Source organism: Canis lupus, chromosome 8 (genome assembly GCF_048164855.1).
Source record: "Canis lupus baileyi chromosome 8, mCanLup2.hap1, whole genome shotgun sequence".
In the NCBI taxonomy this organism is placed as follows: Eukaryota; Metazoa; Chordata; class Mammalia; order Carnivora; family Canidae; genus Canis; species Canis lupus.
In genome coordinates this window covers 1,985,708-2,002,298 of record NC_132845.1, presented here as the reverse complement: position 1 = coordinate 2,002,298, position 16,591 = coordinate 1,985,708, and the positions used below count along the sequence as shown (strand labels likewise).

At 37.7% G+C, this 16,591-nt stretch overlaps 1 protein-coding gene and 1 long non-coding RNA gene across 10 annotated transcripts in view; one reads left to right on the top strand and one right to left on the bottom strand.

Annotated features, from left to right (window-relative positions):
* Nucleotides 1-16,591, bottom strand: part of LRRC7 (leucine rich repeat containing 7) — a 491,781-nt gene that overhangs the window by 2,270 nt on the left and 472,920 nt on the right. For 8 of the 9 annotated variants that reach the window (XM_072834030.1, XM_072834033.1, XM_072834028.1 and 5 more), the window contains one exon: nucleotides 12,959-13,033. In XM_072834030.1, the coding sequence (XP_072690131.1) occupies nucleotides 12,959-13,033 (75 nt within the window). The remainder of the gene's footprint in view (nucleotides 1-12,958; nucleotides 13,034-16,591) is intronic. The other variant, XM_072834031.1, reaches the window with a different exon arrangement.
* The window catches only part of LOC140637771 (uncharacterized), an 81,314-nt gene that overhangs the window by 12,527 nt on the left and 52,196 nt on the right, over nucleotides 1-16,591 (top strand). The window contains exons 2-5 of the long non-coding RNA XR_012034802.1: nucleotides 39-124; nucleotides 530-636; nucleotides 9,270-9,354; nucleotides 14,165-14,385. This is a non-coding gene — a long non-coding RNA (uncharacterized lncRNA). The remainder of the gene's footprint in view (nucleotides 1-38; nucleotides 125-529; nucleotides 637-9,269; nucleotides 9,355-14,164; nucleotides 14,386-16,591) is intronic.

Below are 16,591 nucleotides of genomic sequence, written 5' to 3'. Positions count from 1 at the left end.
TTCTGTGGTTGGTCTTTTGATCTGTTTTGTTTTTGCAGGTACTTAGTTGAGATGTTTTGGAAGTGTCCACAGGACCACTGCCTTCTTGCTCTGGAATTACTGATAGGCGAATCCCTTCAGCAAGGTCAGATATTGCACTCATGACACACATAATTACACACTTACAGTCTTATTAAATCTTATTTTTACTCACTAAAAAGTTCTCAGTTAATACATTTTTATATTAAGGAGATTATTTTATTTCCCCTATTGCTAAATGCAAGTATATTCATTATGTATTCAGGTGGTTCTCAATGGCATCCAATACACCTAAGAGATCCATCCCTCAGAGGTAAAGCACACAGTGCGACATTAGTAACAGTGAAAATGCCTGCCATCTTCTAGTCAAGAATGATCAATCTATGCCTTCGATATCCATTTTAGACATAATTAGCCTAAGGTTACAATGTTGGGGTTCCGGCTGGTTATTAATTGATATTTACATGCTTCTCTATTGTGAGTGCTCATTTTTTTCTACATTAAATTACAGATTCTCTTGATTGGAATGATTTTTATTATGAATATACAGAGAAGTGGATCCCATAAACCTTCCCTGTCATGAAGGCCAAAAGAAAACCATGATCTTATTGAAACTTGGTAGGAATAATTCTTGGAAACTTAATGACTAACAATTATGTAACTGTTTTCCTGGCATCTGGGAATCAGTTGATTTGGAAGAGTCAGCTAAATTGACTACTTGGCAAAGTACAGACAATAGAGCTGGTTAATCGGTTGACATTTTCAGTTTTCAATTGATGGATACTAATTTCGGGAACTCATTGCCTTTTTTAATTCTTTCTTAAAATATGATTAATATTTCAAATGCTCAAGATATTTCACTGCCTTTGGCTTTTTTAGAATTTAAAACAGATCTCCATCAGTACTGTATAGACTTTATAATTTAAGTGAAAGTCATCTCGATACATTATATTTTATCACTAGTTTGTTAAAATTGGTTGGCTAATGGTATGATGAAAAAAGAAGGTCCTAAAATATTGCATTTCTTAAACCACAGTACATCTAACAAGGAAAATCCTAGGATACAGAAAGGTAAATCCATGAAAAGCCATATAGCTAGAAGCATACATTTGTTTGAATTGAAGAATCTCCTTCTCTATCTCCCTCTCTTCTCTCTCTCTATCTATATATACATATATGTATGTATATATACATACATATATATCTCCTTTAATATCTATAATAACATTTAATTATTGGAAATGCCTATTTCCAAAGTTGGCATTGGCTGTTTCAGTAGTTGGGTAGAACTTCAGCCCCAATTTTTTGCATAAGTTACAATTAAAACCAGACAACTGTGTCCGTGTGATGTTATTTCTGGTGGGGCGATGATGTGGGATAGAGAACACAGCATATGGTATATTCTTCTTTTTATTCTCAATCTGTATCTGACATCAGGAAAATAGCAAAATAGCAGGTGAAATGTATGCTTATTCCACCATATTTTTGAGGAATATACTAACTACCTTAATGCCTTCAGTTTGACCAAAAAATATACCTGAATTATGAATTAAATTTAACTTTATTTACTCACTTGTTTTAAGTAAGCTGGATACCCAGTGTCGGGCTGGAACTCACAGCCCTGAGATCACGGGTTGCATATGCTCTACTGACTGAGCCAGCCAGGGGCCCCTGAATCCAACTTTAATAATAGAGTTCTTGAATGTCCTCAGTAATCACTCTGTGAGCACCCAGATTGCTCAAAAGACTCAGAAGACTCAAAACCTAGAACTGCATTGCACTCACAACCCACCAGGAATTTTCAGGTTTGAATTTCAGTAGCTTAGTGTTTCAGGGAAAAGGAAATGTTCTAGGATTTGGAGGCCACAAATGGTATATTGTCCTTCATTAGACTTCACCATTCCTGGTTTTAGGAACTGTCAGTCTCAAAAATAATATCAATTTTAAGGGCGTAAGTGGCACAGAACCCAGATAGCAAATTAGTCATAGTTGTTAATTTTGAATACTTCTATCAAAAGGTCTTCAAAAAGGTGTGCTCCACTTCCACTATTATTTATTTATTTTTCAATCAAAAATGTCTGCTATGTGTTAGTTGTGCCCAAGGCACTGTGCTTGGCACTGGGGATAAGAAGTAATAAGAGGAGGCTCCCATCAAAGAGGTGACCATCCAGAAGGGGAAATTAGCCATGGACGTAATTAAAAATAACATAGAAAATGCCTTACCTGTAGTAGGCACTCAGCAATTGCTGAATTGAATTAACATCAGAAGAGATAAATTAAGTACTAGGGTAGCTCAGTGGAAGGAAAAGGGAAGAGGGAAGCTGTTTCTCTGAAGTGAACAACAGGAGTTTGCCCCATGCTCGCACCTCGCAAGAGTGTGATTGGCGGGGGCCCACCATCCTTGTCTCACTCAATCCTGGAGTCCCTTCCAGCCCTACACATGTGAACAGCTGGCTCTTTCAAGTAAGTTCTTCAACAATCCATGCAGGGAAAAGAGTTTTAAGATGATCTAGGTATGCAATCATTTTTAGAAGAATTTAAGAGTAAAAATACCAGTGAATTTAGACCCTAGGCCTTAGCATAGGAAACGACCATAAAAATTAGCTAATGTGGCAGGGCTTGCTAGGAGGTGGGGAGAGTTCGTGGATTCGTTTCTTCAAAATGAAGAGAGAGAGCCCAGAAAGTTCCTTCCTCTGACAGAACTTTTCTGGAGACAGAGAAAGAGGTAATAGGAGAGTAGGAGAATAGGAGCGAGTGCAAGTGGGATCTAGGCTAATCCTGTTATTTTGTAAGTCAAAGCGATACACTTCAGAGAGGCCAGGCCGCCTGGGGCTACACAACCAGGGCTGGAAAATCTGATACCAGAAGATTCCTTCTTACTATTTTTCTCAATACTTCACTGAAATAATAGCACCACAATTGCTTCCATTGATTTGACCTGACATTTCATTGATTATGACAAAATAATGAACATTTTCCCCTTAAAACTGTTGCTGTATCACCTCCTGACATAATTTGTTTTTTTATGGTGGCTGCAAAACCTTAATTCTCATTCAGATTCCTATCAGGATTAACTTAAGTCATTCCAAAAATACTGGTAGAAATAACATTTAGTCCTAAATTAGAATCTCTAGAAACGCTGAATCTCTCATTCTTATTATAGTGTTAACTCTGGCTTAATTGGGTTCTTGTAGCCATATGTGAGCTTTCTCTCTCAAAAGTGGAAAGCTTAAGTCAGGCTATCTGCTAGGACAGTGCCAGGAAACTTGAGAGGAAATGGATTAAAAAAGAAAACTTTTAGGGTAGAATCTATAAATGTGGCATTTAATTGAACAAGGGTATAAGAAACAAACAAGAATCAGACTGTGATGCCATTAGGAGAAAATAGAAATGAAGGAACAGCTCAGTTGGGAAGGCATCGAGTCTGAGGCCATGGCAATGGATGCAAAGGGAACTGTTGATCATATATTTAGAAACAAGACACGAGTTCAGGAAGGAGGTCAGGGTGGCAGCGTAAGCGACAGAGGTTAGGTTTTACTGCAGTTTGGTATTCACCACACAGAATCCGGAGGGATTTGTCAGAAAATACATGTAAAAGGGAGCATTGTAGAAGGAAAGGAAATCTAACCAGGGGATTGGGACGGGGTGGCAACTTGGGACATGCAGAGCAAAGCTGATAGGTGGTGTTTGCGGTTGGTTGCCCTGCGCAGCTAGGAAACTGACGTAAGGGAGGGGAAGGGGACGGGGAAGCAGAGCTTAACTCTTCCTGCCAGAAGATGGTAGAAAGCTGGCTCCAGTTTAATGGCTGAACCGAAGAGCAGGGATTCTTGTGGGACAAATGCTAGAGAGGAAAGAACAGGACAGCTGGGGTCCAGGTAGATGCAGGCGGAAGGCTAACTGGGAAGAGTGGTCCTGAGGGGGATCAAGGTACTGTGCTCACAAAAGTAGCAGGAAATCCAAGGGAATCAAGTCTTTTCCAGTGGCCCCAGTGAATCCCAGCTTTCCGCAGCACAGAGGGGAAAAAAGCAAGGAAAGGGCACAGCTGGATGAAGTCAGGCCTTGTATCTGGAGCTATTTCCAATAAAACAGGCTTCAAGATGTTCTGAACCACAGTCCGGGTTCTGATCCAGGGCTAGAAAGAGCCCTCAAAGAAAGGAGCTTTTAACATCACTTTAAACCATCAGCTTCTAGTTTCCATGCTTTGTAAGTGACAAATGAGAGTTATATAGTTGGAAGCTCAGGTACAGAGCTGACTTCCCAGAAGGAAATAAGCAGATTGATGACTTAGATCACTGAGGCAAATAAACAGTAGGACTCTACCTGTAATTTTAGTCTCCAGAAATATTTTGGATCTAAAACCAGAGCTTTGGGGGAACTTCAAGAGGCCTATTTAAGATGCCACCACGAGAGGCTGCCTGGGAGTGGCTTCGAAATTCCAGAAAGGGGGCCCCTGGGTGGCTCAGCGATTGAGTGTCCACCTTCGGCTCAGAGCGTGATCCAGGGTCCTGGGATCGAGTCCCACATCCGGCTCCTGCAGGGAGCCTGTTTTTCCCTCTGCCTGTGTTTCTGCCTCTCTCTCCCCCTCTCTCTGTGTGTGTCTCTCATGAATGAATAAATACAATCTCAAAAAAAAAAAAAAAAAAAAAAAACCTCACCCCAAAACAAAAAACAAAATACCAGGAGAACTCTGAAAGATCAGAAAGCTCATTATTTTAGAGAGTCTATTTAAGATTAAATGGGTTAATATATGTCAAGTGCTTAGGCCTGGCACACTGTAAACTAATCAAATGTTTCCTACTACTATTAATATTACTTTCACTATTGCCTTCTTGAATTTTCATTAAATTACAAGAATAGAAGGACAAAATGTCAGAGGAAGGAACTTTCTTTTTCTTGTTTAGTAAAAAGTAAATGCATTTTAAGATGAAAATGTGAGGACCGGTGACAGTATATGAAATATCCAGGATCCCAGAGCTAGTGACTGGGTAGGAATTTATATTACAGAAGTCAGCTTAGTAACTTGGCACATGATTCATTTCATTGGATGTTGTGAGGTTGTTAATGAATGTTTTAGGTTCATTAAGAGAATTCAATTTTTTAAAAAAAATTTTATTTATTTTACACAGAGTGAGAGAGCACAAGCAGGGGGGGCAGCAGAGGGAGAGGCAGAGGGAGAAGCAGGCTCCCCACTGAGTAGGGAGCCCGATGCAGAGCTCGACCCCAGGACACTGGGATCATGACCTGGGCTGAAGGCAGACGTGTACCCAAAACTAAGCCACCCAGATGCCAAAAGCAATTCAGTTTTTAATATGAATTGAGCCATTTCTTGATATGGAACATTATGTTAGGCCCAATGCCTGGCAAAACCAGGATGGAAGGGGTTGGAAGGAGGTGTTTGAATGAAAGAAGAATCTCAGTTCAAGAGAAGCTTTTCCTTCCACTCAGTACTGAAGAGCAAAGGGAATTTATATTGTATTTGTTAAAATGAATCTGGCTCTCTGGCTAACATCGTGGGCAGTTCAGACAGGAAATCAGAAAATTATGTGACTACATTGGTGTCGGGCTTTTCCAATTAAAATGAACCTGAGAAGAATCCTAATATTTCAGCTAGTAATGTTTTGTGGTTGTCTTATGTGTGTGAACAGAAAAAGGGCTGAGAAAGTAAAGTCCCCTACTCGGTGATATTGATTGCAGGTGATTAATCCAATGGTGCTTTGAAAAGTAAATGTATATAATCTACATTTGTGCATTTGATATTTTGAATATATGTGTAATATAAGTGCAAAAGATGATTTGAAGAATCAATGCTAAGTTAATGAAATTTTAAAATACATTGTCACAGTTGGTCACATACATGTTTTATATAAACACAGTCTTGTGGATTATAATAAAATGTGTGTACTTTAGAGGAAACAGTAATTTCATGAAAAATGAGAAATAAATGAAATAGCATATTAAGTTAAAATGAAGTTAATAAGAAAAAAAATTGAGGAAAGAAAAGATATTCTGAATATCTTATGCTTCAAGAATATATAATTAATGGGTTTCTGGCTTTAGCTCATTTGAAAATATAAAGGAACCTTTTTACTGTATAATCTTGATATTGTTTCTAGGAGATATCCTGCCTTTTTAAAATTGCACTTGACATCAGTGCCATAAGATGCTTTTTAATTGTCCCTTTGCATGATTTAGACTCGGAAAGATGGAGGGTTAATGAATATCATATTTACAATTACAGCAAAAAGTAGAGCTTTGCAATTATGGCTCACCAATTTACTGTAAAGTCTACTTGGTTTCTCGATTTCATCCTCTTGTTCCTTCCAAGATTTATCTTTGATTTCCTTCTCGTAAATGTTTTGTTAAATGCATAAATTTTGGATGTTTATACTACAGAAATTCTACAGAGGATGCTGTAATTCTCCCAGGAATTTTGTTGTATCCTTATTATTCAAAGCTCTAAATTTAAAAACTAATTGCTAAGAAGCCCTGGCCACAAGGCTGGTGGTATTATGCAATAAGAAGGACAGCATTTCAGAATTAAAAAAAAAAATGATATTAGGGACTTAGGTGTCTGATTATTGGTTGATTGAAACCCTCAGGGACAAACATTTAAAGGGGGAGTCCACATGTATTTTGTGCACTGGATATACGTTAGTACAGTAATATCTCTTCAGATATAGGCCTATAGCTCTTGGAATGAGAGAAAACTAAAAAATACAGCAACCGTGTTAGAGCTACAAGGGCAAGCCTTCATGGTGTTTAATCTCAACAGCAAGACATTACGAGGAACAGCAGGAATCTTAAATAATCATAATTATGTTTCACATTGCTACCTGGAATTTGTTCTCACTTCAGAATTTTAATCTGATAGAGCACTGCACTCTATCACTAAATATTGGCATATATTTGGAGCTGAATATGCTGCATAATTGATACCACATTGACCTTCTGCCAAGTCATTTGAAAAATTTTCCTTTCTATCAAAAATCTGAGCCACATATCTCAAAATTCTTGGAGAGTTCCCATTTGCATCTCATTTTTTAAATGTGAGAGAATTTGAAGTCTTAATGGCTTTTACTGCAGTATTAAAAAAATCTTCATAGACTCAAACATAGATAAGGATTTCTCTTCTATCTTAAGTGCACACACATATTGCAGCTTGAATGTTTCATGAAGTCTGGCTCAAAAAAGACACGGCTGGCTACCAGAGATGTGTCTAAAGACTTTGTCAATTATTTGTTTAGGAATTTGGGCATGGAACTAATAATACGTAGTGATCCTGAAGACACGTTTACTTATTCAATCGCTTTGATTTTAGAAGGCCTGTTTTCTTCTTTTCAAACATGCTGAAGGAACCTCTCTAACAAATGAATTCCCCACGTTCCTTTGCAGAACAGTTCCCTAACAAGCTGGAGCCCCGGGATGGAGTCCCACATCGGGCTCCCTGCATGGAGCCTGCTTCTCCCTCTGCCTGTGTCTCTGCCTCTCTCTCTGTCTCTGTGTCCCTCATGAATAAATAAATAAAATCTTAAAAAAAAAGACAACTACAAAATGGGGATGCCTGGGTGGCTCAGCGGTTGGGGGTCTGCCTTTGGCTCAGGGCGAGATCCTGGGATCTATCTGAGATAGAGTCCCTCATTGGGCTCCCTGCATGGAGCCTGCTTCTCCCTCTGCCTGTGTCTCTACCTCGCTCTTTGTGTCTCTCATGAATAAATAAAATCTTAAAAAAAAAAAACTTGCAAAATGAGCAGAACTGCAAAATTCAAACTCTCATTTTCAGGGGGCTTGTGTAGCCATGTTGGTCTCTGTTGGGTAGAGCATTTGCTCTTAAGACAGGCGAGAAGTTGATTTCATTAAGTGCTTAAAGTCACCTTCTTTCCTCTCTTCCTCTTTCATTTTTTGCTCAGGTGATTTTGAGCACATCTACTTCCTAGCCTAGGCTGTGTAAAGCCAGGGACTTAGTTACACTCCTTATTACATATTACACCGCTTGGCCCAATACTCTGTACACTGTGGCATTTGATATATATTTTCCAAATATATAAATAGAAAATGTGATGAATATGATGCTTTCAGTAAAGTCTGTTCCAGTAGAATCAGTTTTGCATAAACGGAAGAAGCTCAAATAAGTCATTTAGCCTCTGTCAACAGTAGATACCTTGCAGGGTTGTTGTGTGATATAAATGACACCATATAGGAGTTAATTGTTATTTTTATTTCAGCCAATTTATGGAAGTTAGAGCCAGTCTAAGAAACTTAACTTGTTTTTATTGGTTTTCCAGTTTTTACTTATTATGTAGAATATTATCTTTTGCTTTGCAATGTGTGTTTACTCAATCTTTTATTAGTTGACTGTACTGAACTTCATAAATTGAATAAGATATGCGGTGAAACTCTGGCATATGAAGCCATACACATTTGTGAAAATTATTGTTGTCTTCTAATTAAATTGTATTTAAAAATCTCATTCTTTAAATGTCTTATTAAAAACAATAATTTCCCTGAACATTAAGAATTATATGATTACTGACCCCTCTGCCCCACTTTTCCTCCAACCTCTCTGATGTTTTTCATTTTCAGCCACCTCCTAAGATCAGCTAAAGTAAAGCATCAACTCATTTGACCAACCTCTCTGATGTTTTTCATTTTCAACCACCTCCTAAGATCAGCTAACGTAAAGCATCAACTCATTTGACCTTGCTGGGAAATGCTTTAGTGAAGTTTCAACAGCTTAAGTTTATTTTTTGAAGGGTCCCAACACTTCATTTTAACCATAATGAAAATTTCTCACTCTACTTTTTTTGGTAGCTTTTTTTGGGAGAAATTTTTAAAAATTCAGAGACATGAATATACTCTAACCCATTCTGAATGACTCATGATGATAATTATGAACATGAACACCGTGGGATAAAGCTGTGGGCCCAGTTAGATGCTTCTATAAGAGACATTTCCCACAGTGTGTTCTGTGGAGGTAGTTAATGGATGTTGTTGGTAAAGAGAGCTGTATGGTCAAATATGTTTGGGACATATACATTTGTAAGATTTCTTAGGTTCTGAAATGCTTGATACATTGTGAAATCCTAAAACAAGGGATAGAGTCTGAGGTGGCTCTGAAACTTCTTTGACTAAGGAATTCTTTAAAAAAAGACATCATAAGGGATGCTCTTGGGAAACACTGTGGAGTCTATACTGAATGACTCTGCTGTGCTCTTTGAGTTTTGTTATGTTAAAAGAAGTTTTTCTCTTCCCAGACCATGAAGCTGCCAACTGTAACTTCTTGCTTCTGGCTGTGTGCCTGGATCCAGAGGCTTTCCCCTTGGTGGTCTGGAAAGCTAGGTACAAGACTCCAAGTATGAAATAAAGCCTTTCTTATGAGCAAAAGTCATGAAATTTAGTGCATGGACTTTGTGACATTCATTATGACTTCTCAGAGGCACTTTGCTTTGAGGTTATTGAAGAAATAAGCTTTAGATAAGTAAGATAAACTGTTAGCAGTGAACGATGCCTCCCGGTCATTCAAAGACATGTACAGCTTCCATTCAGGCAAGGAGGGTTTGATCTCCCGGTCAGATACAGACACAGCACTGGGTATCTGTATACGGTAGGTTCAGGCATCCATGGCTATTTCATTTATGCTTTTGGGAAGTCTAAACATTTTTCTCAAATTCTTGGCCTTAAAATTGTAGTATGGTAGAAGAGACTATGAAATAATCTTCAATTAGGTATCATATTAGTATAGTTTATATGACAAAAATCTGTTTTGATAACTGGTAAAACTTGGATGTGGTTAATAAATATCTATAAATTATTTATTTTCTCTTCTTCTGCCAAAGTGAGGCTCCTATCTGGGGAAGGGGGTAGGAAGGTAAATGAAAAGGATAAGGTTTGACTACAGTGATATAATAGAGTATTATACTTATATATATATAGTATGTAATATATTAGGTAATATACTTAAAAATGAGCCTCAGGCTATGACTGTGAACCACGTTAACTATCAAGTATGATATATTCTTTTTTTTCAATCTATTCATCTTTTCAACGGAGTAAAATTAATGGATTTTCTGTATTTTAATATATTTTGAATTTAAAATGTGTAATAAATTAGATAGATTTTTATTTTTAACTGGAAAGAACATTACAAAAAAGAAACTATGATGTAAAGCCAATGAAATTAATATTCAGAAATGGTCAAATATTGGCAAATTCAGATGGCTCAATCTAATAACCTTTTTTTAAAAAAATAATGCATGTGCTTTCACTTGTTCTCTCTCACTCCTGTATATTTGACTTTATGGAGGAGGAGGAGGGTGAGGTTGGGAAGTATCGGTTCTCCCAGCATGGAGCTAGCTCCTCATCCACAGGGTCCTACAGCTATATAACTCACTAAACACAGTAGGTAACTTGGGTATGTTCATTGATTATAGTGTATTTATTCTGGGAAAATGAATAGTAAAATGACAGAAACATTAACATTAATTAAGATAATCTCTTAATGCACACTTCTTTATGTAATTCCAATAACAAGTGCATGATCCCATAACAGAATAAGAAGAGAGTAATGGATGAAAAGAGTTATAGACAAAGAAAGAGACAGCTCTTCTATAATAAATTTAGGGTTTGGAGGAGATTTGGGAAAGATATGTCTTTTTTGCTATTCAATGTCTCTTCTGCTATTTGCTTTTGGGTTACATCAAACCCAATAACTGCCATCGCTTAGGCTCATTCATTGTTTTTGTTGTTGTTGTTCATTTGTTTATTTCTTTGTTCCTTTACCTTTATTTTCTAGGCTGTTACATTGTCATAAAGACTTGTCAATAAATTTGCTCCAGGAAGGACATATTTTAAGGATTTTCTAAATGAGAGATAACTAATTTTTTTCCATTATTCTTTAAACAAAGAGCCAGTAGTGTTATAAGGAGACAGAAATATAATCTGCCCTTTTAGCATCTAATGCTGGCAATGATTTCAGTTTAGAATTAGCCATTCTTACCTCTTTCAGAAAGTATATTGCCACTTGTGCTTTTTAACTAGTATAAGTAGAACTGCGAATATAGTAATTCATTTGCTTAGGTTGTCTGCGCATTTTTATTTTGCTGAAAATGGACTTTGATTTTATTGTACTAGATGCAAATGAGTCTAGAGCAAAAATAAAATGTTATGTTTTTCACGGTCATTTGTGAAGAGAAGAGCCAACCCAGGTGCAGCTCTTCTGCAGATTTGTGGCTTTTAGCTGATTCGGTTTATCATTCCTTCCTACTTCTTGCATTCAGGATTGCTGTGTCTGTATACCTCTTAGGGGCTAGAAATACTCAACCCTCATGTCCCCACATATAATCCTAGAACGGCCCAGCCAGAAAAGTGTTTTAATCCTGCGAATACGCACTAACTGAATTCTCATTTCCTTTCTGCAGGATATCTGTATTCATCTAAACTGATTGTCTGTCTATCTATCTATCTATCTATCTATCTATCTATCTATCTATCTATCTTATCTATCTATCTACCTAACATCTGTCATCTCTCACCTGTCTACAGATATATAACATTTTAACATGTGTAACAAATATCTACATCTAGATATATTTTTTTCTGAATCCAGAGAGAAAAATCTTTCTTTTGCTACCTGTGTCATGGATGAGGGCAACTCCCAACCTTGTCTCAAGCTATGGAAGGCTTCTCTAACTGGCATAGAATTCAGATAGATCAGAGATCTGAGATTAGCTGGCTACATTTTTTTTCTAAGACTCAGAAATTCAAAATCATTTCTTTGAAATTCAGTAGAGGAAAAAACTAGCCATTTCCTTTGCTAAACAGCAGCATTTACTGTTAGGGAATTACATTGTTAGTTTACTCTTGGCCTTTCATGGAAATTTATAAAATTATTGAATAGTTGAATTTTTAAGATGAGGGGATGTCAGATATAATATAAACCACAGTTCATTTTACACATAACAATTATGAGGACCATAGGCATGATATAAAATGCTTAAGATCAAAGGGCTACTTAGGAAATAAAATATATAGAACTTCCATAACAAATGGTAAAAATAAATTTAGATTATTTTGTGTCTTTTTTGTTTCAATATTTTAACTCTAAAGATTAACTGCTGGCTTGGTCTTCTGCCTGCATGGAGTGGACTCAAACCTGTTCGATGCTATTTCTACTGTGGACATTGTTATGGGTTCCAGCAACCCATGGTCTTCGGAGAATTATCATTTTTGAAAACTCGAGTTTTCAGGATCTTGCTAGTTTTAAGTATTTCTGAGAATAAAATATTAATGCTATATTTGTGATGTATATATAAATATATGTATATACCGTTATCTAGGGTTTCCACTTCTCTAGAACTTTTTGAAGGTGTTCGGTAAATAAAAGATAGAAGATCTCTTCAGAGCTGAGTGACCCATTTCTGTTATACAGAACTTTAAGTTAGATAGTACGTTTTAATAAGTTACCTTATATATAGTTAAACTTTTGTTCAAGTATCTGAGAAGGGGGGTGTAGGGAGATATAACCACGCACTTTACAGTAGTCAAACAGTAATAAGCTTACTGTTAAGAAATTAAGTATCCTATTTCACAGATGTCCTATTTCAGTACTTCACTGCTCTTACATATACTTGATAGCGATGCATAGATTCTTATACATTTCAATTCTTTTTATATCACCAAATAACAGTAGTCACAGAAGCAAAAGGATGCAGAATATCTACCATGTGCCATTTGGCATTCCAGTATTTACTGGAATATGTAGAATTATATCAGATTGAATTTGTTTCTGACTTTCCTCTCAACCCTTTGCCCCCACATAAACGCAAATAAGAAATGTGAAAAGAACTTATTGCCAGTCATTTAATTCACGTCCCTTGACGTAATAACACGGTTACGTATTTGTTCTAATGTGGCATTTGAAAGCGGTGCTTTTTATCTCTCTTACCTGAAGGATCTTATCACCAGGCTGCAGCAGGTTGGATGCTGGTCCATCAGGCTGAACCCTAGTAACAAAGATACCCTATAAGTCAGAAGTAACAGAGGTTAGGATTGATTGTATTATCAAGAACTAGGCCTAGTCAAAAATTTATTCATTCACATAGAAAACAATGAAAACAGACTAAAAACATTTTATACATGTAAGGTTCAAAGATTATCAAAGTATTTTTAAAAAAAGGCACCATTTTTTAAGTCAAATGTAAGAAAAGCAACATCTTTACCTGCATAACAAAAGCTGATCTTGATTTAAGGGGCACCTATGATTTATAAATTAATCTCATGGCAGAGTCTTAATTTCTTTCTTAAATAATTTGAAATATGATACTAAACCATCTTTCATATAATTCAGAAATCACTCTTAAGTTTTTCTTTATTGAAAACTTCTTCTATTTGACAGATTGTAAATTCAGAATACACTTTAAAAACCTTATCAGAATTACAAATAAATACTGGTTTATCTTAATTAGTATTACTTTGTATGTTACTTGAAATTTTAATATAAAATGCATGTGAACAAATTAAACACAAGAAAATTCCAATATGCATTTTAAACACAAAATTTCTGCCAACGTAGTTACAAAATCCCCAAACTGATTTAGTTTATAAAAAAGTCAAATTAATTTTGTTAATCATGTATATAAAGCAAGCATTTATTGAATGCCTACCATATGCTAGGCCTTGATTGCTAGTGTTATAGAGTTACACAGAATGTCATTTTTGGCTTCAGTGAGCTTATAGTAGATAAAAGTCAAGAAATCAACCATTATTAAAACATTAAAAATATAAATAATTCATATAAAATATATGTTAAAAATAAAGAGGCTATTTCAATAGCATTTCAATAACTCAATATTATTTTTTAGTCCCCAAGAAGTATTAATAGAAGGTAATATTGTGATGTCATTGCCTGTAATTTAGGAAGTCCTCTTATTTGTCGATTTAACATTTGTTATTTGTTGATTTGTGGATTTGACTCTCACTTAAGTCCACTAACTTTATGTGTGTGTGAATGGTTTAACAAAAAGGCCCTAGTTGAAATACTTCTATGAGTGTTATCATTTAATATTTCAGATCTTTATGAAGGTTATTAATTTAAAACTGTTGAATGATTTTTATCTTTCTGATTTTAATCTGTTTTCCTTTCCATTTAAAGATGAAACTACAGACAGCTATCAGAATCTTTGGAAAGCTGTGTAACTTTTAACCAACAATTCAACTTCTAGAACTTTTCTTAAGGAAGTAACTTGACAAGTTGCAACATTCATTTCCTCACACGTTCATCATAGTATTATTTGTAATGATAAAAGTCATAAACCACATCTAAAAGTCTAATAACAGAACTGATGAACTACGTTCCAGTAAATTTATACAAAGGTATGATATGTGGTCTGTAAAAGTGAAGTCCTAGATGGCAGCTATGGAAGTACACTAGTCCTTAGGGAAATAAGCGGGGCATAAAACATTATACTGTGGGATGCTGTTATTATGCTATGACATTATTTTTGCTGAAATGTTTATATGTATATTTGTGTGGGAAAACATCTGGAGGGATATATTCCTAAACGTTAACAGTGGTTGTACTGGGTGATGAGACTTCATATATGTATATGTATTTTCCCCCTTTTATTTATCTCTCTTTTCTAATTTTTCTGCAATGATCATGTACTGCTTATGTAATTAAGAAAATAGTAACAAAAACTTAAAAAATGTTCTAAGTGAACAGTGTCACTATTCACTAGACTGATGCTCAGCTCATTACTTTCGTCTGTTCGGTTGTGCAGGTGCTTAACTCCAGCGGGAGGGCAGAGCTGGTCACCTGGGGAGGACGGTCCCCCACCCCCGGGGTCATCCTCTGGAATCCCTACAGGACAGCCTGCCCCTTCCAGCTTCTAGCTGAGGTCCGCGCTGCTGGCACATAGGCTCCTTTTTCCTTTCCTTCTTTTTTTTTTTTTAAGCACCGTATTTAACAGAGAGCGGGCAAGAGAGTAAGAGCGAGCAGGAGCAGGCGAAGTGGAGGAGAGGGAGGAGCAGGCTCCCCGCCGAGCAGAGAGCCCAACGTGGGGCTCATCCCAGGACCTCCTGAGGTCATGACCTGAGCCGAGGCAGCCGCTTTCCCCGGCGGAGCCCCCAGGGGCCTCTAGTCCCCGTTTTCCACCTTTGGAGCCACCAAAGGGGCACCTCTTGGACCACTTTTCTGTCGTCACACCTCCCTCCAACCACAGCAAGCGGAGTCTCCGTTTCTAAGGCCCTAGGTGGTTAGACTGGGCCCCCCTGGACCCGGGAGAACAACCTCCTTACCTCAAAGTGCATAATTGACACCCCCCTGCCAAGTCCCTTTTGCTGTGTGATGGAGCACATTAACAGGTCCTAGACATTAGGAGGTGGCTATCTTTGGGGGACCCTTTTCTCCTGCCTTCCCCACAGTGTAAGAAGTAGGAGCACAGCCCTGGGGTTAGCCTGCGTCCTATTGAGAACCTGGGCACGCTAAGTAGCTTTGGTGTGGTTAACTTTCCCTCCCCTGCAGCATGGGCGCAGCGGGGCACACACCTCACGGTTATGAGATGGAGCGAATCTACAGACACCTAGACCCGTGCAGGCACGCACCGTAGCCTCCACGAGTGTTAGAGTGTGACAACTGAGTGACACCCCAAGGGCTTTATAACCAGTAGATCCCAGATGAGAGTTCCTGAGTCTCCAACAGCACCAGAGGTTCTCTGGAGTGCCCAGCAGAGCAGAGGGTCCACGTGTCCTCTAGGGCAGAGGGCGGGAGGAGGGCTGGGAAGTCCTGTCTCACTTGTGGTTTTCTAGTGGCGGCTCTCAGGGACAATGGCTCCGATCGTTGTTCACTGTCAGCTGTGGACACGGGTCCCAACGAGAGGGCCTGCTGATGGTTCTTAGGAACGTTCAGGGCCTACTTGCTTTGGTGGCTCCAAGTCAGGAGCACTAGCTCTTTTTCATAACAGCTGCCCCTGGCTTATGGCATCTCTGAGCATGTTTTTCTAACGTCTGCCATCCCATGCTCAGCGCGACGGTTGTCCCCTCGCACCACCTCCAGAGAGCGTCCCACCACAGAGGGACCCACGCACGTCGGAGCCAAAGCCTATCTGGAGACAGCTGGACAGGAGCTGCTAACGGGCATGACCTGTTGTCATTTTTCTTCCCCATTTTTAAAAAACCAGCCCTTATGCAAGTCATTAATGTCTTTTTTTTTTTTCTAAAAGTATCCAGAATAGATTTTCTAAAAAAAGTTTAACTTTTCACAAGTGATTTTGAAAAGTGGCGAGTATGGGAGGTTTTTCATAGTGTTAAGATCTGACCTTGTCTTTACAGGTTACCTAGTCTATCCACCTCTGGACATAAACTTTAATGGACTCAGAAAGTCTACAAGGCCAACATTTAACATTCTCACGTTAGAGGAGAAAGGAACTTTATATAGCTTTTTAATGATGAAGGTGAATGGCTCTGACAGACTCAGCTATTGTGAATGTAGGCCCCAAAATAGAACTTGTCTTAAGGGAACTGCGACTTCAATTTCTGAAATATGCTTTTCTTTAAAATTCTGAAAAATCTTGGCTGGAGC